Source organism: Pocillopora damicornis, chromosome 9 (genome assembly GCF_964200805.1).
Source record: "Pocillopora damicornis chromosome 9, jaPocDami1.2, whole genome shotgun sequence".
In the NCBI taxonomy this organism is placed as follows: Eukaryota; Metazoa; Cnidaria; class Anthozoa; order Scleractinia; family Pocilloporidae; genus Pocillopora; species Pocillopora damicornis.
Window position 1 is genome coordinate 1,651,815 of NC_142678.1, and position 27,064 is coordinate 1,678,878.

The 27,064-nt window shown below is 39.7% G+C and overlaps 2 protein-coding genes across 10 annotated transcripts; both read right to left on the reverse strand.

The window, feature by feature from the left end:
- Window positions 1-136: 136 nt before the first annotated feature.
- Window positions 137-10,424, reverse strand: LOC113681075 (uncharacterized). Its single transcript, XM_027198144.2, has 24 exons — window positions 10,285-10,424; window positions 9,445-9,498; window positions 8,976-9,095; window positions 8,432-8,497; window positions 8,262-8,306; window positions 7,606-7,659; window positions 7,272-7,325; window positions 7,062-7,115; window positions 6,401-6,454; window positions 5,941-5,994; window positions 5,472-5,516; window positions 5,234-5,287; window positions 4,526-4,570; window positions 4,106-4,303; window positions 3,634-3,687; window positions 3,148-3,192; window positions 2,697-2,750; window positions 2,293-2,346; window positions 1,839-1,892; window positions 1,645-1,698; window positions 842-895; window positions 648-692; window positions 503-556; window positions 137-205 (listed from the first exon to the last, which is right to left on the reverse strand). Exons 6-24 carry the CDS (start codon window positions 7,633-7,635, stop codon window positions 152-154), a joined length of 1,110 nt encoding a protein of 369 aa, XP_027053945.2. The 5' UTR covers window positions 7,636-7,659; window positions 8,262-8,306; window positions 8,432-8,497; window positions 8,976-9,095; window positions 9,445-9,498; window positions 10,285-10,424; the 3' UTR covers window positions 137-151.
- Window positions 10,425-10,795: 371 nt separating this feature from the next.
- LOC149039572 (SCO-spondin-like) lies at window positions 10,796-26,094 on the reverse strand. Of its 9 annotated transcripts, none has more exons than XM_089181685.1 (17): window positions 25,899-26,094; window positions 22,572-22,733; window positions 22,055-22,102; window positions 21,435-21,730; window positions 19,955-20,207; window positions 18,892-19,062; window positions 17,643-17,813; window positions 17,048-17,218; window positions 15,846-16,016; window positions 14,676-14,846; window positions 13,668-13,838; window positions 13,317-13,487; window positions 12,966-13,136; window positions 12,636-12,806; window positions 12,384-12,554; window positions 12,059-12,229; window positions 10,796-11,317 (listed from the first exon to the last, which is right to left on the reverse strand). In XM_089181685.1, the coding sequence occupies exons 1-17, from the start codon at window positions 25,954-25,956 to the stop codon at window positions 10,947-10,949; spliced, it is 3,069 nt and encodes a 1,022-aa protein (XP_089037811.1). In that variant the 5' UTR covers window positions 25,957-26,094; the 3' UTR covers window positions 10,796-10,946. The 9 variants fall into 9 exon arrangements, with proteins under 9 accessions (XP_089037811.1, XP_089037820.1, XP_089037813.1 ...); XM_089181694.1 differs by lacking the exon at window positions 25,899-26,094 and adding an exon at window positions 24,055-24,224; XM_089181687.1 differs by lacking the exon at window positions 15,846-16,016.
- Between the last annotated feature and the right edge of the window lie 970 nt (window positions 26,095-27,064).

Below are 27,064 nucleotides of genomic sequence, written 5' to 3' on the forward strand. Positions count from 1 at the left end.
AATGAAATACTTTTTTATGGAGTTTCAAAACAAGTATTCGAGCCAGCAAGTCTAATTATTTTAGACGGAATCCATCTTAAAATAATTCATATGGTTTTTCAAACTCTGGCTCAGGTACTACTACGCCAGCTTATAAATATCAAATGAACATTTAGCTTACGGTATCTCCTGCTCTTCCCGGAGTGCCATCCTCCCCTGGTAAGCCCTGAAATAAATAATAATAACAATGAAGATTTAAAAAAGAACAACTAAATTTGTCAATTATCTTAATTACTTTAAAGGTAGAAGTATCGCCAGGGTGTTCCCACAGGGTTTTCAATGACTTTTTCCATAAGTGGCTGCCAGCGCTGTAATTGGTGGCCATACCCGGAAAAGTGTCTGTGAAGGGAAACCCAACACGAAAGCCTGCCTTAGGCTTAACAGACGGCGGTAAGAAATCTTATAGGCAGCGGTACACCCCACCGATAACTGGTTTTCATTGAAACCCCTGTCAAACGCTCACCTTTGATCCAATCGCCCCCGGATTCCCTGCTCTTCCTCTCTGTCCACCAATCCCCTAAATCAAGGTAGAAAAAATACCTTTTGTTGTAGTAATGTTGAAAAAACTTAATTTCTCAGTTATAAACACTTGCTGGGAAATAACTAACCCTCATTCCAGGGCTCCCAGGATTTCCAGCCACTCCAGGAGATCCCTAATGAAGAGATGAAGATACTTTGAGCAAGCCTTAATTCCAGGAAACAAGCACAATTGCTGTTAACCCTTTAACTTCTCCGTACAATATCCATACTTTATCCAGCAAACAGGTAATGAGAATATTCAAACTTCTCATCTCTTCTTTACCTGATCTCCTTTGGTTCCAGGAATTCCGTCTATCCCTGGTAATCCAGCGTTGCCCTTTCAAAAGAACGAAAGTACTTGAGAATAATAAATGCGCATGAAAAATATAGGGATCAATATCAGTATCTGGGCAACTGCCCACCTACCCCTCCCCTAACCCAACATTAACCCTAACTTGTTATCAATTGACTGTTGTTGAGTTAGGGGAGGGTTAGTTGCCTAGATACTGATATTGATCCAAATATAGCTCTAGTTGAAGAGCGTTTTCCTTTTCTTTTTGTGCAGGACGCATTGACTAGACATGCAACTTAGCAGACATTGAGTGAACACATTCATTTCAACGCTGTAGACGTAAAGATAATTCATTACTCGGAAAAAAACTAAAAAAACAGAAATGTTTACTACAGTTCTTCATATTTTTTGTTAATATTGCCAGTTTTTCGTGCTCATTCCACTTTTTAGAAGTTCGAACCCAGGAGTTACATTTGACCGTGTAACAGTTGGGCTGCTAAACAATGGTTCAAGGATTTGGTAGTGTAGCCTGATCGCTCGGGTGAGGGAAGTCTTGGAAAAGGACTGTTCCTTCTTGTAGTGACTGACTTTCCGACCATCTTGGCGGAAGTCATCATCAGAGTCAATGACTTCCACCAAAGTTGTCGGAACGTCAATCACCATTATCGATTTTAGTCCTTCTCAGACTACTCTCACCCAGACGATGACGCCTCGATCATCCAGATAATCCTTTTGTAAGCTTTTGTGATTGGCCCTCCTGAGCTTCTGTGTGTTAGTGGTTTGACTACGTTTACCTTTTTCCCTGCCAGACCAAAAGCTCCATGGTAACCAACTTCACCTTGAAGTCCCTAGAAACAACAAATACAAATTTTTAAATTCAGAGCCTCGTGGCGGTCAGAATAACAAAATTAATTTCAATAAAAACTTAATATAAAAAAATTTTGACTCAAATTTGCGTTGATTTTCTAAAAAGTATACAGCACACTACCTCTGGGCCCATCTCACCAGGAAGGCCTCTTGCTCCTCGTCGTCCTCTAGAACCCTAGAATTACACGAAAAAGGTGATAAAGAATACATATTTTCCACTCATTCTTTGATAACACGATATGCTAAATTACATACGCATTTTGATTGACGTCACCATCAACATTATTCCAAGTTGCGGCACGTCTGTCCAGTAATAGATCGCAGAAGACGCCAAGATTAGGCGAGAATATCATTGACACACACGACTGCGTTCCGTGTGCCACCTTTTAGTTGTTACCACAATTTGAAGTCAACTGTTATCCATTCCTAGACTGACGCATAGCGTCATGGAATATATTTATTAATTCTCTCAGAAGAAATTGAGCTTCGGAATACTTTAGGTGCAACATATTTATTAATTCTCGATCAGGGGAGCTCTTGCACTTGTTCGTCTTCAAACATATAGACTTGCTGACCTTTTTTCCACGCGAGCCAATTGGACCAGGGGCTCCAATCTGCCCTGAAGGACCCTAGGTTGAATACAAAAAGAAACCATCTTTTAAAAATGCATTTAAACATCCAGCGTCTGATGAAAAAGTGAGAAAAACCAAACATAAAGTTCTCATGGCATGTTTTTACAAGATATAACTCTCTCATTGCTTACAAAATGCGTTTCAGATCTCATCCTTTAACGTACATAACGGGGAACACTCCTCACGTAGTAATTTTTTCTTTTATTTCATGAACAAATGAACTTACGTCGTAACTTGTCCCACACCTCTTAAGCATAAACAATTTTTCTTATTTTATTTTAAAACAATTTTTCACATAACATAATACCTATATCAAATTCAGATCTAACATCAGTGAAGCACTTTACCCGATTTCCTTTCGCTCCTAGTCTTCCTCTTGGTCCTGCTGTTCCTGGGGGGCCCTAAAAATGCTCTCTTGCATGAGGTCATTGCAAATGTAATACAGCTATTTTTGTAGTTCTCAGTGTGTTTTTACCAACCCTTATTTACCTTTTTTTTCTCTTAGCACTACTAACACATGAGACAAATCCTCGCTGTTAGGAATTTCAGATTCTCACAAGCGTTGTCATGTTGAAATCCTCTCCGTAAAATTTTTTCCGCTGAAGACGTTAAGTCTTTTAATGGAACGCCATTCACCATAGCTATTCATAAAATGTTAACGTTCCCTTTTATTTAGGGATGCTGAATTGAAAATAAATGAAAGGTGAAGCTTCCAAGACTTTCACATATGACGCTATCGTTTTGCACCTCGCTTGTTCGTGTACCTGCGTTTTCAAATTTTTTTCAATATTGACTCACCCTCTCTCCTCTTCCTCCCTCTGAGCCTGGTTGACCATCGATTCCCTTGCAAACAGAGAAAAGAACACAATTTTGAGAAAATCAAGAAACTGTGAACACCATGTTTGACCTTGTTCTCATTAAGTGCTACATGATTTTGCGTTTTTTGGAGTTGACAAGTAAACAGGCAGTTAAACCTACCGTATAATGAAGAGTTGCGGCAAGTTAGTAATCAATCTATTATATAAACAATAATTAAGGACTTATTTGTTGATAAAAAAAAGTTAACCCTTCAAACTCTAAGAGTGACTTGCGTCCGATTTCTCGTTACAGTATCACCCTTAAATTAAATATTTTGGTCACGAGAGAAAAAGGAAATGGTCACTTATTTGAAAAGGTCCAGATTGTCAGAAAAATTATCTTTATCAGTGCTTCATTTTAAGTATAACAGTGAGCAGAATACGAACACTTAAGTTGGGGCTTTTCAAATTTCTTAAGGCTACCTACCGGAGCGCCCTCCTTCCCTTGTTCTCCTCTGAGGCCCATGTTGCCGACGAGACCCTGACGATTAGAAATAATGTCTTCATTATCAAATATAGGCAGTGACTCAACATTTTTCCCAAAAGGTACGATTTTCAAATTCACCCATATTGCAACATGATAAGAACCACATAGAAAATGCAGTGTCGAGTTGTGAAACAATGTTCACAACTAGCTGTAAACGAGGAGCCTAAAAAAATCGACTTTTGCGCTCTTTTTCTTTTCAACAAATACCATATCCTTCGTGACAAAGGGGGCACGTGATCCCAAATGATAACCACAATACAGGTATTTCTTGCGTAGTTTATTATCTATTACTCGGTGTAAGTCATTTTAAAGAATTTACAGAATCTAACATAGATCAAGTAATACCCCGAAGAAGATATAACACGTAGAACTATAAAGCGTGAAAATTTGTAACAAAATTGTCTTTCAATACCGTCGCTCCTTTGGCACCAGGTTGTCCCGTTTGGCCACGTCGACCTTTTTCACCCGAGTCTCCTTTCTGTCCAGTTGGTCCACTGGGCCCAGTTTCCCCGTTTGAACCGCGTTTCCCACGTAACCCAGGTTGCCCTCTGTCGCCTTTCAGTCCAGGAGCTCCAGCATTTCCTGGTTCACCTATTTCTCCGGGGGCACCCTGAAGATTGTATAGTGTCGGTTAAAAATGGACTCAACACTTAGAAAGCTATACAAAGACAAATGATTCGGGCGATTGAAAGAAGGGAGACAACTGGCAAAGAGAAAAAAAAAAACACTACAACAGACCATGGCCGGTCTGATGCAATGTATAATTTTCCCATACCCATCAAGCTAGATAGTTTGCAAATATTGCAACCTAAAATACAGTTCTGTTAGTTACCGCTGGTCCTTCTGGTCCTGGCCCGCCCGGTAGACCTTGTTGACCCTGCCATGATAATAAGAAATAAAATTACAATCGCCTCAGTGAACCATTTCGTAAAAAAAAAAATTCCTAGTTTGAGAAAGATATTCTAGGCTGACAACATTCAAAACTAATGTCGTCTCGTCATTGAGTGAGATTCAATCCGACCTATATTTTTTATAAATGAATAAAAAGTTTCTAATGTAACTGCGGAGCAGCGTCGGTGGGGGAGTATAACAAAATAATTTTGGTTGTATCAGCTCAGTTCATAAAGAAAATTGGCCCCCGTAGAAAGTTTCATAGCTGACGTTTCGAGCGTCAGCCGTTCGTCATTTGCTCTGATGTAGGGCCAATTGCAACGCTGGAAACGTCAGCTCTGAAACGCTGCGCGGTGGCCAATTTATATTATCAACTCAGTTGATTAAACCAAACTTATCTACAATTTTATGAATGGGCACGGCTTTCCTTCATACATGTAACGGTTGGTAACGACAAATTATCGGTGAAAGACTCCTTACCAAAGTACTGCCTTTCCAGAATGTGATAATGATTATTGAACATCCATTATTTAAGAGTCTATTATTGTCACTTCGCTTGCTAAATAACAATTCGAGACAGTGTTTCGAAAACTAGTCAGACAATTCCAGATTGTACAAAGGACACAACACAGTTCGTTTTTTTACTCACAGGTGAACCTCTGAGTCCCGGAACCCCAGGCGGACCCGAGAGTCCCTGTTCTCCCTAAAGGTAAGAATGATAAAAAGAAAAGTGTTAACGTGAAATACTAGCGGAACTTCTGGGTTAACATGTTGACTGGTCCGATTTTTTCGTCTTTAAGGAAAAATGTGGGTAACTTCTCTCTCGAAAGTTAAAATCGCACTCCTTCCCTTACTAGTTACGGTGGCAATTGTCTTCTAAAACTCACCTTCCTCCCATTGACGCCATTTCGACCAGGTTTTCCATCAAATCCCTAAACAAACACGGACATAAAAACATTTAGAAAGGGAAAAGAGACATTTTGAGCATTTGGCACCAGCGTGGAACAATGGGAAAAACAGCAAAGAATTTCAAAATCTTGTCATCTTATTCCAGTAAATGACTTCTTAAAATAGCAGCACCTTTGAACGGTTTTCATCCATTTCAAAGAGGAATGCAAATGTACATGATTATTGCCTGGCTTAACCCTTCAGCACCTATGAGTGACTAGTATCTATTTTCTCCTTAAAATATTACCACTGAATCTCACATTAACATCATGAGAATAGAGCAAATGATCACCAACTAAAGAAACTATTGATTGTTCGACAAATTCTCCTTGTCAGCACCTTAGTAAATGTACAAAAACAGAATAGAGAACATGAATACTTACGTAAGGGTGTAAAGCGTTGACTCACCGTTTGTCCAAATTTACCCTGATCTCCTACTTCTCCTGGTTCACCTTGTTCTCCCTGGAAAGTTTTCCAGTTTCAATCAGAAAAAAATTAACAATGCTTCTTGTTAAGGTAACATTATCGCTCGAGTCTTACAAAACTGTTAGATGCACAATTGTCGCTCAAGGTACAGGGCGTGAAATTAATTTTTTTTTCTGACAGCCACTTGGCTCCTAAATTCTTCAAAGTGGTAGCCAATTCAAGAAAAGTTGGTAGCCATTTTCAAAAACAAACAAAACCTCTTTTTTACGCTGTCATCGCGCCTGTATTGGGCGCAATTTCATGCCCTGAGGTAACAAGGTAATTGGAAATCTAAATACTCTGGTCGGATGCGAACAATATTCATAAAAAACACTTATTAAGGACTTAACAGCACAACAACAAAAAGAGAAATTAAACAACAACAATGACGATAATTACTTACCCTATCGCCTTTGATACCAGATAAACCAATGGGACCTGGGTTCCCAACAGGTCCCTGCAACAAATAATGTTTTATAGATCGTGTCGAATATTTGATAAACAAACAAACGGTTGTTTTGCGCTACAAACACAAGAGTGACTAACTGAAGAACTGACCGACTGACTTACTCTCTGAATGACTGCAGACTGACCGACTCTCTGACTAATTGAATAACTGACTCACCGACTGGCTGGATGACTGACTGACTAACTTGTGAATAACTGATTGTGAATTCCGACAGCGATAAACGTACTCTCTGACTAACTGAATTACCAAGAAGTGGACTGATTGACTCGTGGCTAACTGACCGGGATTTACTGAGAGTGATTGACTGACTGTCGTACCTCCTTACTTACTGACTGACTGAGTGACTGATTGGTTGACTTGCCTGCAGACTTTCTGACTAATTGGCTCAGTGATTCAGTTTAACTCTCTGTCTGAATTAGTGGCTAATTAGCTGACCGATCGACGGACTGTCTGCTGATTGCCATTGAATTAGTGACCGATTCATCGACTCCTGACCACCTGACACGTTATCGCTCGGTCTATACGGCAAGGTCTCACTTTTATCCATAACGACCTAACTTTGGAATAATGAGTAATTGAGTAGCTTATCGTTTACCGGTTCTCCTTGGACACCAGTCTCACCAGGCTCACCCGTGGGACCAGGAGCACCCTTCATTAACAAATGAACACACATTAATACTTTGTACGACGAAGTAAATGCGTATCACTATCACACCCGATTTACATTTTTACGAAACTAGCACGGATTGTAAATTGCAGCATTTGGGATGAAACGTGGAGATATTTCAATTACACTTTTACTTACATCCTCTCCACTTCTTCCCTGCAAACCTGGAGGGCCTGGTAAACCAGGTGCACCCTACAAACAAGTGTCAAAAAGCATTTCCTCTTGTTATCATTGATTGATCTGATATAGATCTCACACTTTCATCTAAATTTAACCTTTCATTTAGGTGAACGAGGACACGGGGTCCTCCTTAGTAATGCTAGATTAGTTTACATAAAATCTCGATCTCCGAAAAATTGTTAACCTCTAAAGTTAAGCAAAGCAAGCATACAATATCCGTACAAAAGGCTACCTCGTTAAATTGAGACTATTGTTTGAATAACTGGTTTAAAAGGTCTAAATTCAGCTTTACCGATATTCCTCTCTCTCCTTCAGGCCCCATTTGTCCTTTCTCCCCTGGCGTGCCCTGGATGAATAAAGACGAAGTTCGTCTGTTAGATGTAAGTAATGATTCTCATTAATCCTGAAACCATGTATCGTGCTTTGACCGCTTCACAGACCATGTTCTGTAGAAAAAATCTACTCAGTAATTGGATTAGCATCCATTTTCTCTTCTTTTCATTTTCTACTCAAGCCTGGATTTAAAATATGAGGTTTCTCGTGTTCACAGTAGCAGATCACCGTCGCGGCTTAATAGTGCACGCGCGTGTTGGCTCTTTTCACAAGCAGGTCTAAAACACTGCACTGGAAGGAATAATGTTTTCCACACGCTGTTAAGTGCTCTCAACATGCCAATTTTTTATGCCCGTAAAGTTAAAGTGAAAACCGTATGAATGCCTTGCCAATATGGTACCACTACGAGCGCTTGAAAAGACGCAGATGTGCATCTAGTTACCGAAAAAATGTCACATTTAATCGACAGTTTACGAGTCTAATCACCGTAATCTCTGAATTGTTAGTCCAATGCGCTCTCAACCCAACCACAATGCCTCTTCTTGGGCAAACCACATTGAAATAATAAAAAAAGATACAGATCACCTATTACTGCAAATTCAAGTTTTTACTCACGTCTGGCCCACGGTAACCCGGAGTTCCCGCTACTCCACGAGACCCCTAAAAATATTCCATTTGAAAAGCAAGAAACGAAAAAAGAGAGCAAATGTAAAATAATTTAACGAACATAACCGTTCATTTCGAGCAAGAAAGCATGAATAAATTCGACTTTAATACAATTTTACCGGCTCTCCTGGTTCTCCTTTCACTGTAATGAATCCAGCATTAGGTCCTTTAGAGCCACCCGGAACCTAAAACAAACAGGCTGTAGTGTTGATACACAAAACGTCTTTCACCATAGCTTTTGATCATATATGGAGTATGGTTTCTTGAGCTGCTGTCAAATTGCTTTTTACGCGGGGTATACTCCTCTTCTGTCGAGCAATGAGCGAGCTGATGGCTGAGCCTAGCTGTAGTTTCACTGACAACAAGGGTAAATTCTTTACAGAACAGTCAGATTTAATTTAATGAAATAAATTGTATTTTGACCTGGAAATGATATTCAAGTGTAAAAATTTCCCTCGATGTGAAACGCAATTTAAGTAATGCAGAAACTGTGCAAGAGAACTCAGCTGCTTTTTGAACATAAGATAATTTCCGTGTTCTTTCATTTTATCTGCAATACAACTGCCAGGGAATAAGCAGCTACAAATAGCGTTAAGGCATAAAGATATAAATCATCATGGATGTTAAATGTTTTTTTATACCAAAGGAGAAAGGTTTACTTACCACCCTGCCCTCGAGTGGCCCAATATCAGGTCCAGTGAAATTTAAAATAACTTTTCCAGGAGGCCCCGGGGGCCCCGGCGGCCCACGGGGTCCTTTAGGACCGTCAACACCCGGTTGACCCTGACGAAAATAGAATGGATATTGACAAGTTGAACAATAAGGTTTTAAGGGTCGAGAACGAAACAGCTACATAGGGCTTATCACAAATATTACTCTGGAGAAGACTATCAGAATAAGTACTTTTAAAATAATACGATTTTCTTCTCGTGCACGCCTTCCGAGGTTGCTAGTGAACTTCTTTGGAAAGAAGCACTATGAAGACTGCCTCGTTCTTTTCTTTCGTTATAAACAAGTTCTAAAATTGTGCCTAACAGGGCACGAGTTGCTCGGATCTCTATCAAATTATATAAAAGAAGTTAAGCGGTCAGCGATGAGGTAAAAACGACTTGATAAAAAAAAGCTTTCTCACCTTCACTCCGCGGTCACCTTGTGATCCGGGGGGTCCTGGCCCGCCTTTATCACCCTTAAAGTACAGGATTCATTCGGCTTTAAGACTAGTGTTGAACCTCTAAAACTTAAGCTATTAACCTTTTGACGCCTAAGAGTGACTAACATCTAGTCTCCTCTCACAATATCCACCCTGAATCAAACATAAGGTCACGAGAAAAAAAGGAAATGATCATCAGCTAATCAAATCATTCGTGATAACCATAGGAAATGTATGGAGAATATGCATACTGATATTAGGGTGTAAATACATAAGGGAAAAAGTGGAACAGGAAGTTAATTAACCCTTTAACTCCCAAATCGAATTTTTGACTCTCCTTACTGTCAATCATACAATTCTGATGATGTTGGTTCAGAGAATTTAGTATTGGATCAACTTTTTTATCCCCAAATTGATATTTTTCTTTACTCTCATCATTTATCTGGTTGATATTGTATTTATATTATAAGGAGAAATTTTATCTTAGTCATTCATGGGAATTAAAGGGTTAAGGATTTGAAGGCCTCCTTTTACGCCTGGTTATCAGTTAGCAGAGAGCATTGCTCCTTACTCAAAATGTTATTTATTAAAGGGAAACCGATTTGTATAATATTTACGTTAATGATCAATACTAATCTTTTGAATTCAATATTACTTGATTCATCTATTTATTTTCGTTTAATAAAATTCTAGAATATTTTGCAGCTTTTCCATGCATTTCCAAGGTGTCAACAAGTGTGGTCTCTGAGGCTTGTTGTAGGCCATAGGTTACCAACGAAAAATCAGTAACTCTAGTACCAGTTGTAAAATATAGTATCATACCTTGTCGCCTTTAGGTCCGGGATCGCCTGGAGGTCCAACCTAAGGAACAAAACGACAATAAAATATCTACCGTTGTGTTCTCTTTGTGAAAGTGCTTAAGGAGGCCACTTGGAATGGCCAAATGAAAATTGTCCGTCCCCTTTGAGTATTGTCTATTGCGAGTCGAACTTTAAAGAGTCATACTGTGGCGCCCTTGTCCTCATTTCTGATCGTGCAAAATACGCTTCTGGATAAAGTTGCCGACTGCAGCATGCAATAGCTTCGGCTACCCACTGAACATTTAGAGATACAATTAATCGTTGTACCCATCAAAGAAACAAATACTTTTGGATTACATTTGGATGCTCTGGATAACTAAGCTGTCGCTTTGCAGCTAGTTTTAAAAAATTATATCCTTCTTACCTTCTGTGGTACTGCCGTCGATTAAGTCATACGGAAGAGACAAGAAAAAGACAAATTAGTAGATTTCGCTCCTCTTCATGCAGTGTTTCATTCAAATAAAGGTTGACCGACCTCATTTCAAAGGGTTGTAATGTGACATCAAACTTGCTTAGAATTATTTCACTGATCAACAGCTAAGGGAGGTCCGGATTCAAGACCTTGCCTGGTTAATTGTTGTGTTCTCGGGCAAAACACGTTACTTTCACAGTCCCTCTCTCCATTCAGGAGTATAAATGGGCTCCGGCTGGATAGGTCACTTGGTTCGAGTACAGACTATTCATCAACAGCAAAGGGATCTCTGATTCAGAAGCTGGAATAGATGACTTACCGATAGGTTCCACAGATACTACTCTCTCAACTGGTGGACCGAATCCATTGTAAGCCTTACATCGGTAGTCACCAAAGTCGCTTGGACCATCTACCACAATAAATATTGTGCTGTCTCCTGTGATGGTGACCAGTTCGGTACCGTTAGGACTGTACCACGTAACTGTGGGTGTGGGATCCCCGTCGGAAACACACTGTAACTCCACTTTACCCCCAACCACGGTCGAGGCAATTGATGTGTTTATGTGTGTTATCACTGCGGGTCCTTTAAATGGAAATGCAACAAACATCGTTAAAGACATCCCAACAAAGCAACAAAGCCAAGAGTTACATTAACCTTGGATTGAAGTTAAACTAACAAGAGTCCCTTTTCATCTAAGACCGCTGAAATGAGAAAATAATGTGTGCCTTGTCCTCCACAACTTTTTGACGTAAAAACAAACGAAACAACCGAACAAGAAAGCAGAGCCGTCAGTAAGTGCCGGTAGTAGGCGATTTTCGCCAGCTCGTCTATCGTCTTTTGGTCACTGTCACCTAATGTTACCATAACTGCTGATGAAAAATCGTTCAAATATCTAAATACTATAACTAGTAACTTTTATAGCCGCCATTCCCCAGTTTAGGGTGGAATTGAATCATTATTTACCAGTAACAGGTTTAGATGTGTGAATGGGCTCCTCGCCCAGAATTTGGTCTAAGCTTGTGCGAACTTGGTGGAACGCCGGTGACATTTATCTGAATAGCTCCCAGTCTTATTTGTAATTTTGCAAAACATAATGGTGTTTATGATTGAGGAAACATGATATAGATAATGTCTGTAAATATACGAAAAACATATACGCGAGCTTTGGATTAAAAAATGAATATGAGGGCGATCTTCGCAGGAATGAAAACTACTTAAGCAACAGTGAAAATATAGGCCTGAATTTTTTTCGGACCTGCTTAAGTAGCGTTCATTATTGCGAAGTTCACTCTCACATTCATTATATAATTGGATGTCTCTTACTTCCACACGGGTCAATGTTACATTCCCGTGACTCCTCGCTTTCACCAATACAAAGTAGTCCTTTATTTGCCGGCGGGGGATTAGTACAACTACGAGTGTGGATCTGTTTACCACCACCACACGTGACCGTACACTCGCTCCAAGGACCCCAATTGGACCAGTTTCCATCAACTGCAAAGGGCGAACAAGACATTTCGGTTATATTTTTCATAAGTCAATAATGGCATCATATCATCGCCTTCAATGACTGAGCTGATTTAAGTGGTCTTTGGTACAATTGCAGTAGTATCAAGAGAAAAATGTATCATGATGAGTAAGAATTTACTTGGACAAGGGTCTTCATTGCACACTCTTGTTTCATCACTCTCCCCAGGGCATGGCTTTCCTCCGAATTGAGCGGGGGGATTGGTACAGGTTCTAGATCGATTCTGTACTCCGCCACCGCATGTGACTGGGCAATCACTCCAGTCCTTCCAGTCGGACCAATTGCCATCAACTGAATAGAAAAGAAAAGCATCTTTTGCATCATTTGTCATTGATTTAGCTTAAAAAAGGGAAAAAATGTACCCATAATTACTTGGACAAGGGTCTTCATTGCAAGCTTTCGATTCTTCGCTCTCTCCAGGACAAGGCTTTCCTCCAAATTGCGCTGGTGGATTGCTACAAGTTCTTGATCTTTCCTGCATTCCACCACCACAAGTGACAGGACAATCACTCCATTCTTTCCAATCAGACCAGTTACCATCAACTAAATCACAGTGAAAAATTTGTTTTAATCGCTAAACGTTACTTTGTCTTACGAATGGGGAGTATATAGAAAATAACTAGCAGTTATTAAAGAAAATGTAGATTAAGGGAAGATGGTTGGATGAGTGTGTTGTTAATTGAAATGGAAGTAAATTATTACTTGGACAAGGGTCTTCATTGCAAGCTCTCGATTCCTCACTCTCTCCAGGACAAGGCTCTCCTCCAAATTGCGCCGGTGGATTGCTACAAGTTCTTGATCTTTCCTGGACACCACCACCACATGTGACGGGACAATCGCTCCATTCATTCCAATCAGACCAGTTACCATCAACTGAATTAAAGAAAAAGTTGGTTTACACCGATAACCGTTACTTTGGCTTGTGATAGAGAATAAAAAAGAAAATAGCTTGTAAACTCCAAAGATCAGTCTAAAAGGAACTCAAAATTAGTCAAAAACTGCCGATTACTGGGGCAGGCCCGTTGTAAAATGAAGATGAAAGTAGATAATTACTTGGACAAGGGTCTTCATTGCAAGCCCTTGATTCCTCACTCTCTCCAGGACAAGGCTCTCCTCCAAATTGCGCCGGTGGATTGCTACAAGTTCTTGATCTTTCCTGGACACCACCACCACATGTGACGGGACAATCGCTCCATTCATTCCAATCAGACCAGTTACCATCAACTGAATTAAAGAAAAAGTTGGTTTACACCGATAACCGTTACTTTGGCTTGTGATAGAGAATAAAAAAGAAAATAGCTTGTAAACTCCAAAGATCAGTCTAAAAGGAACTCAAAATTAGTCAAAAACTGCCGATTACTGGGGCAGGCCCGTTGTAAAATGAAGATGAAAGTAGATAATTACTTGGACAAGGGTCTTCATTGCAAGCCCTTGATTCTTCGCTCTCTCCAGGACATGGCTTTCCTCCATATTGCGCCGGTGGATTACTGCAAGTTCTTGACCTTTCCTGGACTCCACCACCACACGTGACAGGACAATCGCTCCATTCCTTCCAGTCAGACCAGTTACCATCGACTAAATTAAAAAGGAATATAGGTTTTCACCATTTAACTTTACTTTGGCTTATGAGAGGGAAGTAAAACAAACTACACTGTTTGTTGTGTAATCTGACCACTTTCCATCAACCTATTTTGAACCTCAGACATTATCAATCCTCTCAAAAGGTGTATACGAATATAAAAGAGCAGTAGCTTCGATACTAAACTCTGATTTGTATTACTTTAACAAATGTTTTAAATAAGTTGAGGAAATAGAACTGGACAAAACTCGTCAGACATGTAGTAGGACGAAGGCGCTTTATCGCAGAAATTTGAGCTTTCAACCATATGCGGGGAAAAACCAGCATTGGATATTGTCTTGGTTTTTCTTTCTTGCCATTTTTAACAAATCCTCATCAAGATTGATAGATTGCGTTAAGGTTTGCAAAGATCAAGCCATGTCATAAAAACAGGAAAATATTCTAGTTCAAATTGATTTAGCCTAACAGAGATAAATTGAAATGAAAACAAACTCTAAGCCCTCGAGATGAATTTGTTATTTTAAGCAGAAACGGTTTACATGGGTATGGGGCTTCGTTACAAGATCTTGTTTCGTCACCCTCCCCAGGGCATGGCTTTCCTCCGAACTGCGCAAGGGGATTATTGCAATTTCTGGTTCGATTCTGTACCTCGCCACCACATGTAACTGGGCAATCACTCCAGTACTTCCAGTCAGACCAATTACAAGACTTACAAGACACTCAGTTTCAACAGGGACGACCGATAAAGATATTGAAAAAGACCAGATAGTTACTGGACGGTTAAAAGTAACCAATGCCCAGCATCAGTGCATCAAAACATAGTAAAAATTTACTTGGACAAGAATCTTCATTGCAGACTCTGGTTTCATCACTCTCCCCTGGGCATAGTTTCCCTCCAAATTGAGCGGAGGGATTGGTACATGTCCTTGATCGATTCTGTACTCCCCCACCACACGTCACAGGACAATCACTCCAGTCCTTCCAGTCAGACCAATTACCGTCAACTGCAATAAGGATTCAAAAGGGGTCTTTGAGCAGATACAGTAGCAAAGGAGATGAGGGATTCAATTGAAAAGTCCAGAGGACGATAAATCGCTTTAAACTACCAATGATAACCAGTTGTGCATCATAATCAGTAGGAATTTACTTGGACAAGGGTATTCATTGCACACTCTTGTTTCGTCACCCTCCCCAGGACATAACTTCCCTCCAAATTGGGCCGGGGGATTGGTACAGGTTTTAGATCGATTCTGTACTCCACCACCACACGAGACTGGGCAATCACTCCAGTCTTTCCAGTCGGACCAACTGCCGTCAACTGCAACAAGGACTTTGACAATGAGACACAATTCCAGCCTTGACCGAAGAACACATGATAACTCTCAAAGATTTACTCCAGAGGCACCAGCCACAGCCTAGGATTATATCGTTCAGTAACCATGGATATTGGGTTAGGATTGTCATGTTCCGTCCAGACCCTTCCATCAGATTGAGAAAACAAATGATATTTCAACATATTGTTAATGCCCTCCAGTTGTTGGTACTCTGAACAATTGATACCAGTTGTTTTCCAGTAGACTTGTGCAGTGCATATCAGACACGTTTTAGTAAAATCCAATTTACCGTAGTCTTTCTCTGGACTCATCTAAACTTCCACTATCCTTATTACCTTTGTTCTTGACGTGGTGGTTAATTTACACCAACCGAAAATGTTCCCCGTTTGCTAAATTAGAGTTAGCAATTACGGAGCAAAAAGAGAAACACAAAGAGAAGGCCCAACCAAAATATAATATCCAATCAACTCACTCGTTTCGTTTCGTTATTTAATCATGCACCAGTACCAACATGGAAAGCTTGATTGCTGTGGGAACAGTAGAAGAGCTCGAATTTGGCCTCAGAAATAAACTTTGAAAAATTATGTGGTTGTAAGAAAAGATTCGCAAACTTGAGCGTGGTAAAAACCGATCAAAATAATATTAGGTGATATGGCCTCTACAAAGTACCTGGACAAGGATCTTCATTACAAGCACGGGTTTCTTCGCTCTCCCCAGGGCAAGGCTTTCCTCCGAATTGTGCTGGAGGATTGGTACAAGTTCTTGATCTTTCCTGGACTCCACCTCCACACGTTACTGGACAGTCACTCCAATCATTCCAATCGGACCAGTTACCATTAACTGTGTGCAGAATGTGGACCATATGATAAAGTAATAATAACGGTAACTAACAAGACATAGGACCAATTGCCGTTAAATGCGTGCAAAAGGATGAGGTTGGAAATTTGATAGATTAAGCAAGAGTTATTGCCAACTGTAATCAAAAGGTAAAGAGGTTGAAAATGGATTACATGATGCCGTAATCAAAATGGGAATTCACGAAGCACAAACCAGCTACCTTTATGGATCATAAGGTGCTGTAAATGAAATGGAAATTTGCCGGGCAAAAGATTAAGAGGGTAACACATTGGTTAACCTGCTATTGAAGGCTGTGGATCGTTAGATCCATGTTCGAGCTCAGGCCAAGGTTATTGTGATATGACCTTATGCAAGGAGCGTTACTTCCCGAGTGACACTCTCCACCCTGGCTGTAAACGTGACCAGGAAATGGTAAGAAAAACGTCGACGAATGCTATGAGGTTACCATTGTTATCCGTCATGCCGTCGAACAATGTTCAAATTCTTAGTCATAATGAAAATCAGCCCAGATCCACTCACAAAACGTCTGCCACAACAACTGGAAAAAAGGAAAAATGTGTCTATTTTGCCTCAAGAACGACGTAAAAAGTACTTCTTTTCCCATGAATTCTAGCGAAAAGTGATGGGGTCTGTCTCCAGTTTGTTTTGATCGCCATCTTTGCCTAAGAACCTGGCCTTCTATCGCACAGTAACATTGGCAAAGTGTCTTACGTAGAGTCAAGTACAAAGTGTTGTTGTTTCTCCGTCATAATGCATCATTCGAAAAGCTATCCACATTCTTCTTTTAATATTTTTGGTCCACGTCCATTGGGTATTGTCGTAGAAAACAAGTTGATTTTGATCCCTTAGTTTAACATAATTTTCACATTGTCTACCAGCGAAGTAAAACGCAAGACGTGAACAAACCAAGCAAAACAGGAATCATCCCTGGCACTCACAAGAACGAGGGATAAATAAAATTCGTGATATCTAATACACTTTGTAGATAAAAAATTATGAAAGTAAATTATTACTTGGACAAGGGTCTTCATTGCACGCTCTTGTTTCCTCACTCTCTCCTGGGCATGTCTTTCCCCCGAACTGCGCAGGGGGATTGGTGCAGGTTCTCGTTCTCTCCTGCACGCCTCCTCCACATGTCACAGGACAATCGCTCCACTCATTCCAGTCAGACCAATTGCCGTCAACTAACAATTCAAAGTCTCACTTAGTTTCGTGGATAGAGTAGTAAAAAGACGACTCCTTCCCGTAACCCAATACATCCCAACATCATATACTTTTTCTCCGTTCTACTCTCTGAAAAGGATACACTAAAAAGGAGGCTATGTTTAACTGTAGAAAGCTAATTTTGTTGGCGATAGTTTGCTTTATCATTTACTTGTTTGCATGGCTATTCACAGCGTGAAAATAAGATGTACTCCTCGCCACCTCACAGAGTCTCAGACCTTCGGATTCTGCTCTCCGAGGATCCAGCACCGAGACACTATGGTGAGTTAAGCATTTATTAGCTTCATATGTGATAAGCGTCCTGTATAATGTTAAGACCAGCAATATCGAAAGCTTCGTATGAATCAGAAGAATAAAAAATATTGTAGCCACTTTCTCCATTACCTGGGCAAGGATTCTTGTTGCACAGTCGACGTTCTTCAGGCTCCCCAGGGCATGATGCCCCACCAAAAGCAGCAGGGGGGTTGGTGCAAGTTCGCGTTCTTATCTGCTCTCCACCTCCACAGGTTACAGGACAACCAGACCAGTTTCCCCAGTCGGACCAGTTGCCGTCAACTATGTTTAATAATCAAACGACTTTTGTTGTAGTGTGATTACATCCTCCACACAGTCTTCAGTTTAAGGACTCTCGACAAACTAAACCATAACCGATTAAGAGATCGGAGAAAATTTAATGGGACGGAACCCCAGGCGCAAAAGAGAAACAGTGAAGACCACGATAGGAAATAAAAAGAGAGTTAATTGAAAGGTTGTCCGTGTGTGGTATAAGGTTGGTACATGACGTATAACATGTTTTGGTGGTAATCTTAGTTTCATAATTCTATGTTATTGGGATTGTACTTTTCAATGTACATGTTCGACTACACGCAACAAATGCAAATATTTTTATAGCAGAGTTTGGATCACGAGGAACAGTAAAAACTGTTACTACATCGATATAGTTGGCGAGATAGCAAGGATTCATTCAATACGTTTGGAAACTGCGTGTGAAAGAGCAGAATAAATAAATTTCATTATCCATCAAAAATAGGCAGAAAAGCTATTCCATCGTGCAGTAGATTTAGTCGGCTATATGATTTGAGGCAACAAATTCCTTTTCACTTCTAGTGACCTTTTCCATCGAGACTTTTTTATCAACTGTGTGTTTGCTGTTCAGAAAGTACATGTATTTGGATATACATAACTGCGCATGAGTAAACGTGTTTGCGAGTACACAGTTTTTTAAAAGATGTTCAATTACCCCAGGTACTCAGAAAAAGGCTGATAAGCAGCTGTGTCTATTGACCTCAGGACTGCAACTTAACCGAACATACTCTTGTAATTTGTGGAAACTTTTTCAACGCGCGGTGAAGAGAGATATTTGAAAGTATTAAAATCCTACTTCCTAGTGCTCTTGAGGTTTCGCTGTGGTTCCGAAAAATTCAGTGGTTACAGATGGATAGCTTTCCACTGAGTGTCGAAAAGACAAAACCAAATTAATCCCCCCAGCCAATCCCAACTTTGCATCTGATTGGTCGAGAGGATGGTACACTTTTCTAGACTAATCACAACGCAAAGTTAAAACCGAAGTAATCCTGAATTACTTTCGTTAATGAATTAAAAATTGCATTCTCTTTAGTATGTTTTCACTAACTTGGGCAAGGATCTTCATTGCAAGCCTCTTCTTGTTCAGCTGGCCCTGGGCATTTAATCCCTCCGTTTGCTGGAGCCGGGTTGTTGCACTTTCGGATCCGCTTTCTTGTGCCACCACCGCAAGTCTCAGTGCACTCGGTCCATTTCTCCCAGTTCGACCACTGACCGTCGACTGAAAAACGAATGCAAGGATGTGTTAGAGGCTGTGAATTTAGTTAACCTTTTAATTCCCAAAAATCAATTATCATCCATGCATTACACACAAAGCAGGTAAGGAGAATACTCAAAGTTATCAGGTAGAAGTTGTTGCCTTGACCGGACACCAAATTCTCGTAATTGATTTATAACGAAATGTATGTCAGGTAGAGGGGAGAATTAACAATCAGATCTTGGGAGTCAAAGGGTAGGGACGAGTTAGGTGTGGTGGCGCCAACTTGACAGACTTAGCAGCGGTCCTAAGCGACAACAACTCTCTGCTCGGCCTCCGTAATTATTTTTGTTGAAATACTTCAAGTTTTCATTGAAAAGGAAAAATAAATGAATCAAAATTAAAATAAACTGACAAGAAATGATAAATAAATTGATAAAAATAAATTGATAAATAGAAAATGTACTATCATATCCTGAATTAAGCTGTTCGATAGAATGAAACAAGCCCAGAAATGACAGGAAATTAGACAATGTTATTCCCGTGGTGACATTAGTCGTAGAATTTTCCATTTTTTTACATAATCATTGCGCAAAGGCATCATATATCAACATTGCTATCCAAGCAGTATGCGCGAAGTTCGTCACCATCATCATGAACCTAGTTAAACGGCCCAGCCTGCCTCGAGTCTCCTGTAGCTCAGTGGTGGAGCTTTCAAGTACTAATCGGAAGGTCGTAGGTTCGACTCTTCTTGGCACCACTCGGGCACCACTCGAGCACCACTCGGGCACCACTCGAGCACCACTCGGGCACCACTCGGGCACCACTCGAGCACCACTCGGGCACCACTCGGAGTTCTTTCTCTCCGTATATGCCTGCGTCATTCATTAAGTAACATCATCTGTCACTCTAATACCTGGACATTTCCCCTCTATTATATCTGTTGCAATCTCATCTAGGGCTGCAAAGCTCTCTGCCAAAAAGACACCGGTATCGTCCGAAGCCAAAGTAACCAAATCCACTAGCACGATGCCTTTTCCGATTCCAATTGACATGACCTCTACGCCTTTGTCCTTCACTGGCTGAACTGCAGAGTCTAATATCTCTGTACTTGATTCTGAACTGCTGTCTGGAACTGTTTGCACACCGTCAGTCATGACGATAGCTACCTGGAAATACACAAAGCCAAGATCACCTTGTAAGCCACGTTTCTCGAAAAACAATTTACAATTAGATTATGAAATGTCGATTTCTATGGTACGATTGCTAATGACGACGATGCTAAAACAAAATATCATGCATAGAAATCGAGAGCGAATGATATGATTACCGAAAATAAATAAAACCGTCATTCAAAACTTCACGCAAGACCTGTGCATGCTTATATTTTATTGTGTCTACATCTATAGAATGATCAAATAATTTTTCTTTGCTTTCTCAAAGAAGTTACTGCAACACAAGTACAAATAAAAGTTTTGTGAAGTTATCCAGAATAGTTATTTAGAAACTGTTGTATATAAATTGTTTTCGAAAGATCAATAAACCATTTGTGGACCACTCCTGGTGTTTTGTACAAATAATTATGTGAATGTATATAAATGTTGTAAGTTTGCGTGTCTGGAAAGGTGTGTTCTGAAAACGCAACCGAAGGTGTGCTTTGTTACACAACTAGAAGTGTGACAAAACACGTCTTTCTGCAGAACACTCCTTAAGGTGTGTCAAATTTAGGACACGCATGAAACACAAGTTAAGGAGTGTTGTGGGAACACATAAAGGTGTGTTCAGAAAGCCTATCAAGGTGTGCTCGGGTAACACATGAAAAGGTGTGTGTTTATACACATCTCTATGTGTGTTATTTTGAGGACCAAAAGAGGTGTGTTGCAGTAACACATCTTATTTAAAAATGTAAACCGCACTCTGTAGCACAGCCAATCAGATTGTAACATTTGTGATAGAACAGCGATAGATTAATTATAATAACTAAACCTTAAAAATGGCAATGATTTGTTATCATAATTTTATCAGGACGTTGAATCATTAGTTATTCTCTGGAATCTCAACACCTAGTCAGCCAGCATCATGATTTCGTGAATAATCCTTTTAACTGCAGAGACAGAAATGGTCTCCTTTTCTTCTAATAGGCTAATTGTTCTTCATTCTTTATTCAACTTTGTTGATAACAGGATTCGAAGATCGGAAGTTAAATGAGTAATCGGTCAATTGGCTTATTTCAATGTTTTGTCAGCTACACAGTTGATGTTATAACACTACTATGATAATTGTATTCTTCTTGAAGAGTAGAATTCGATTTATGTGACTGGGAATGAGATTTAAAAGCGCACTTGTCTCTAAGAATCGAAATTTTATCAAAAAAATAACAGACAGAAGATGTTTACCTTAGTCACGTTCTGCCTCATTCCCCCTTCGGCAGTAAAGACTTCTCTGTTGGTCAATCTCAAAGCCTTGTCGATATATGTAAGTCCTCGATTATGAGGAATTTGATCAATACGCCGCTTCACGTTGGCTGCGTTTAGGAACGCGCCACTGAAATCGTTAAACTTTAGCTGGACTGACGCTTCTGTACTGTACTCGACTAGAGCCACGTGAGTACCACTCTCAGATATGTCGAACTCGTCCACTAGCCGCTTGAGAAAAATTTTAAATCGGGCAAAGTTTCTTCTGCTTATACTACCTATATGGAGAAACGGGAAACTTTAAGTGAACTCCGGTTAACGCACAAATAATGGTATATTTCGCAGCCACGGGTGGGTGGGGGAACCGGGAGGCGACGAATGAGGACAAATTTAAGACCAAGAGTCCGAAAATCAGATAATCACCACTCCATTCGGCGACATAAATTCGTGAGGCTATCTAAGGCAGTATCTTTCCTCTCTCCCCACCCTCCTTCCCGTCCCATTGGAGAATACCATTTTCTGGAAATGTGCCAGCTCTACACTGAAAATTACTTAGCGCACAGAAAAAAAGTTAAAAAAACGAAGAAAAAGAATGCACTTACCTGATGCATCAACGAGTAAGGCAAGATCCACAGGCTTGGGGCAACCCTCTGAAAACATTTAAGAAGAAATTAATGCCATCTCACACGATCTATAATTTGCTGATCTGTTGTGAGCAATGATTCACGAGTCTTTCTACTGTTCCTCAACAGGCTTACAAGTCAAAGTAAATCTATAAAACCCTTTGTAAGACATGCAGCAGTCGCACAGGCTTTCATTTCGAGGTGAGTCGCGAAACTTAGGCACCAGCAACGTGACCCCTGTGTCGGGTTTGCGTTTTTCACACTTTTTCATCGACCAGGCTGTTCACCGACTGAGTGCCTGGCACAGGTTTGTTTTCCTCTCGTAAAAAGCGAAAGAGGAATGGGACGAGACGTGGACGAGACAGGGTGTGAAGTCACTCAACCTAACCCCTTGTGATACCATATGCCACATTTCGAGCCGATTTTCCGCCATGTCATGCTAAATAAAAATGAAAAATTGAAAATCGGAAAAAGAAAAAGAACCTTTAGTACTTACTAAGAATCTCAGCCTTTGTACACGCAAGTTGGCAGGCCCCCTGCCGTGATGGACAACACCTTTGCCCCTCCACCAAGCATTCTTTATCTGATTCACAAAAGTGTTCAGTCCTTTCTGAGCAAACTGGAGTATATGTGGTCACTATGGGACAACGCAAGCCCTCTACAAGAAAATAATTAAGAAAAAAACTACAGATGAACTTAGGAACGGTACAATTTTTTTCTTCTTCTTTAACCATTAACACCCCTCCATCAGTACACATAATTGCTATATTGTTCTCTATATATTTCCTAAGGTGCTGGTGAAGCGAATTTGTCTAAAAATCAATATCTCATCTTCCTTTATTGTCTTTACCTTAATGTTTGATTCTGGGGTAACATTGTGAGGAAAATTAAGATGCAAGTCACTGTAAAGGTTCTTTTCTGCCGTTTTTGGTATCATTTTTTGTGACAGCCGTTAAAGTGACGTTGTTGGCTGTAAAATGAAAATGCCTTGTGGCCCACGAAATTAAGCCACGGAAAAAACAGTGACAAAAAAATTAAATAAAACGAAAAAATTAGAGGTAAACAAAAAAACCCAACTGTAGAAAGTAGTTAGAAATCGAATAGAATATGTTATTTGAATCATTGATATTATTCAAATTGTTTTCATTTATTGCAGTCTTAATAAACAGATATATGGAGATCTATGATTTCCCTTTGATCTTTTTTATTTTAGTTCTCTATCGTCTAAGACATATTTCTTGAAATGAACTACACTCCTTCTTTGGGCTGGGCCTTCTTTTTTTTCCTTTTTTTTTTTTTTGCAATGAGCCTGGAAAGGTTCTTCACACGTTTTTAAAGTTGTGTGGTATATGATTCCAATAAATCAATGCGAACGCCTGTGGTCAGTGCATCCCGCATTAAGAAAACCGCATTGTTGAGGTAAAAAATGTCCACACGTATTTGAGTTAATTGTCCCGTTAGACTAGAGCCTTACATTTCTTCTGTCTTTATACTTCTCGCAAGAGAAAGTGAGCAAAATAAAGACGATCTCAACTCACTATCAGCCTGGGTCTGTTCTTAGTATGTTTTTAAAATGTTGGTCAATCTCAGCTTGAACGTTCTTGTAAAAAATGGATCTTTTAAAAAAAACAAACAAACAAAAGACAAAAACAAACGACCAAAAACACATGAAAGAGGGTACCGCAACACGGAGAACGTTCTAGAATGTATGTCGGTGCTTCAACAAAGGTTCCGAAATACTTTGAAAGATCACAGAGCGCAACAATGTTCGAGCGAACTTAAATCTCAATGATGGGCGAATTTGGCAAAGAATGAAAGAAACAAAGTGCCACTAAACAAACAAAAAAAGGAAAATACGAATAAAATGGAAAGAAAGAAAAGAAACAAAGCAAAATTCAACCGCGTATTTCTCACGTTTTTCATTGACAGAATTCTTAACACAATGGACAAGCCTTGCGTTCATTAAAACAATTTCTCACCTTTGTTGACTATACGACAAGTCTCCAGGGATCGATACTTGTTGAAAAGATCAAAGCCGTCATATGGAGCAATGAATTCCCTGCAAACCAGACTCGCTCAGATTGATTACCTAACTATAGATCTTCGCAATACGTGCTTGCTATTCTTAAATTTGTGACCTCAGCGCAAGGGCTCTCTCAGGGCAATTACAGCGATTTTTACCAGAAGGTTACTGATCTTGTAATTAGCTGATATGTGCGTCATCGTATCACTTATATTTTGATGAAGACTTGATCAACCAAATCACATAATTTGCAGTTCCGTTGCCGCATAACGTAGTTGCTAGCAGTTTCCTGGAGAGATACTAAATACTCAATCGGCGAAATGAAGACGGCTAAAGCACAGGCAGTTTGCGTTTCGTTTGAAAAAGGCCTATTCTATTTTGCGAAACGAAACGAAACGAAAACGAAACCAGGCGAGATATGACGAAACTAAAAGGATAGTGCAGACATATTTTCTAACAAGGTTAAGATAACTTTCACAAGGACTTTTGGTGTAAATTGATAGGAAGGACTTTCATTCATTTCGCAAAAGAGTTACTGTTTCAAGAAATCGACTATTTTCACCCCGCGGCGACAACGTGACTTCTCTCATGTCACAAAAATACATTTAAACATTACAAATTGGAATATCACCAAAGATTTCGACCTCCTCTCATTTCTTAAACGTTTTAAAATATATTTCGCAAAATATTGATTTTAAAGAGATACTATTTTGTGAAATGGATCATTAGTCGATTTCGCAAGACAATGACTCTTCTTAAATTAATTCTTTGCGAAATGAATAAAAATCCTTCTTGTCAATTAACGATTACTCCAAAATCCTTGTGAAGATTACCTTTACCTTAAGACAAAATATATTTGCTGTATCTCGTCTGGTTTCGTTTCGCTTCGTTTCGTTTCGCAAAATAGTAAAAGCCTGTGATAAAGGTTAAAAACATCTTTTGTTTACTTTGGTTTTCGGTCGCGTGGTACGCGGATCTTTCACCGCAGACTGACGAGACAGCTTACTAAGCGAACTCTTAAATTTCTGAACCCGAGATTCAATTATCATCAAGTAATGTATACTAATTTTTCGTCAGAGGCAAATAAGAAAGCAAAACTGAGGGCATTGCCAGGAAAAAAAATTCTAATTTCATCTAAACTTAGTAGGTTTCGCCATAATAAAATATTCGGATGGGATGAAGACATAAAATCTGTTACTAAATATTTCAACGGTCCTTGTTGCTTTGCTTTGAAAACACAAGATTTTGACTCCTTAGTATTTTCCTAATTAACAAATAGTGCCATCAAGGGAATATATGTCAGATACTACGAGGCGACCTTGAGCTTTAGAGTTTCCGTTACTCCACTTGGGGGTGAATTCCTACACCTACCAGATTTCTTCGTCACTTAGGCAAAATGTCTCCTACGTTGGATTATATTTAACGGAGATAAAACAAATCTTGAGTTTCTTTCTTTTTTTCGAGAGAGAGATCTACAGCATGCGATTGTCCGGACAACACTTTAAATGAGGGTGAAGTTTTGTCGAAGAAAAAAATAAAGAAATATAAAATCCGCCATGAGAGATCATCTGATAAAGGCCGCCGGATTAATGTTAAATCTTCAATTTAAAGACCAAATGGATCGCTTTCAGTAGGCATGACTTGAAAGTAGATATTGCTTGTATAAAGAAAGTGTATGACAACCCTCTAAACCGTGTAACTATAAAACCCTCGTCAACATTTCGAAGGTTTGAGTGATAGTTTTCTCAACCTTCTTGCCTCAAGGCAAGGTAACGCCTACTTACAAATGATAGTACTTACGGCCGGCAACTCTGCTAATTTGCCACAGCACCAGGGTAACGAAGACAAGAGTCTTCATAGTGCAGGTTGACTAGAACTGGCCAAGAGAAGTTTCGTGAAAAAACGTTTAAACGAAATAAAAGTTTGCCCTCAGCTGTGTGCTAAAAAGTTTAGCTGGCGATGTGTGATAAATCGACCCCTCCAGGTCGAAATCTGATAGCTTCGAAGGTCAACACTTTACGAACGAGGTCTTTGTTCCGTCTGCGTCTTTGGCGATATTGTGATAAATGCTCGTCAGATGTCTTAACGTTTCACTGATTGACAAAAATTATTTTATGCGGAAATAGGCTTTAAAGGAAGAATCGAGTCAAGAATATTTTTTCGAACACAGACACAAAGAAATCCATTCGAAGAGATGGCATAAAAAGCTTCAAAACAGATGCAGAGGTGTTTAACAGACTGAAAACCTCACTTAACAGCGGGAACTCGGGATGGAAAACAAGTTTGCTTTGTTTTCTTCTGATAACCTCAAAAAATTTTTTATCACTTCACCTGAACTTTCTACCCATTGAATTTGAGGCAAATAGCACGATCTGACATTGCTATTCTTATCATGAGAGTATCTGCAACTATTCGGTCACACACAATTTATCACCAGTGCCAGTGAAGCCGGTTCGCACACCTTGGACGGTCAACTGAATATGAAATGCTAATAAGATAATGTCGCGCAGAAGTGTACTTCACAAACGGTGATACGAAGACTTAAATCCAATTTATTTCTTGGCTGTCGTACTTTTCGTGAAAATCGAGAAAATTCTCTTATGCACATGGACACTGCCCAGACTACTGCAATGTCTGTAGACGTGTCTAGCCAGTCAGAGCAAGGATATGAAAACAACTGTAAACAGTTTAACCCTAATAAAAACAAAACAACAGATGAATAATAATTTAAAACGAAATCAAATAAAAAACAGACAAATACACTTGCTGGCTTAAATCCTACTTAAATGAAGATTCGATATCAATTGCAAAACACTACTTGCGACAAAAAAATTTTCCACCCACCACTCGCTTTATGGAGGTCTATTGAGAAAACGACAAGAGAGGACCGAGCTGGAATGGCGCCAGTTTTGTGACTGCATTCGCTGCCCATACGGGTGTGGTATTTCAGAGTTTTTTTCAATCGG

Excerpts from the sequence above, each read along its gene's own strand:
- LOC149039572 (XM_089181685.1), bottom strand. The coding sequence starts at position 25,956 with ATGAAGACTCTTGTCTTCGTTACCCTGGTGCTGTGGCAAATTAGCAGA. Across the intron at positions 22,103-22,571 it reads TACAAAGGCTGAGATTCTTA|AGGGTTGCCCCAAGCCTGTG; the intron begins GTAAGTACTAAA and ends AAATGTTTTCAG. Across the intron at positions 20,208-21,434 it reads TGAGGCAGAACGTGACTAAG|GTAGCTATCGTCATGACTGA; the intron begins GTAAACATCTTC and ends GTGTATTTCCAG.
- LOC113681075 (XM_027198144.2), bottom strand. The coding sequence starts at position 7,635 with ATGGGGCCTGAAGGAGAGAGAGGAATATCG. Across the intron at positions 5,288-5,471 it reads ATGGCGTCAATGGGAGGAAG|GGAGAACAGGGACTCTCGGG; the intron begins GTGAGTTTTAGA and ends TCTTACCTTTAG. Across the intron at positions 896-1,644 it reads TTGGTCTGGCAGGGAAAAAG|GGCAACGCTGGATTACCAGG; the intron begins GTAAACGTAGTC and ends TTCTTTTGAAAG.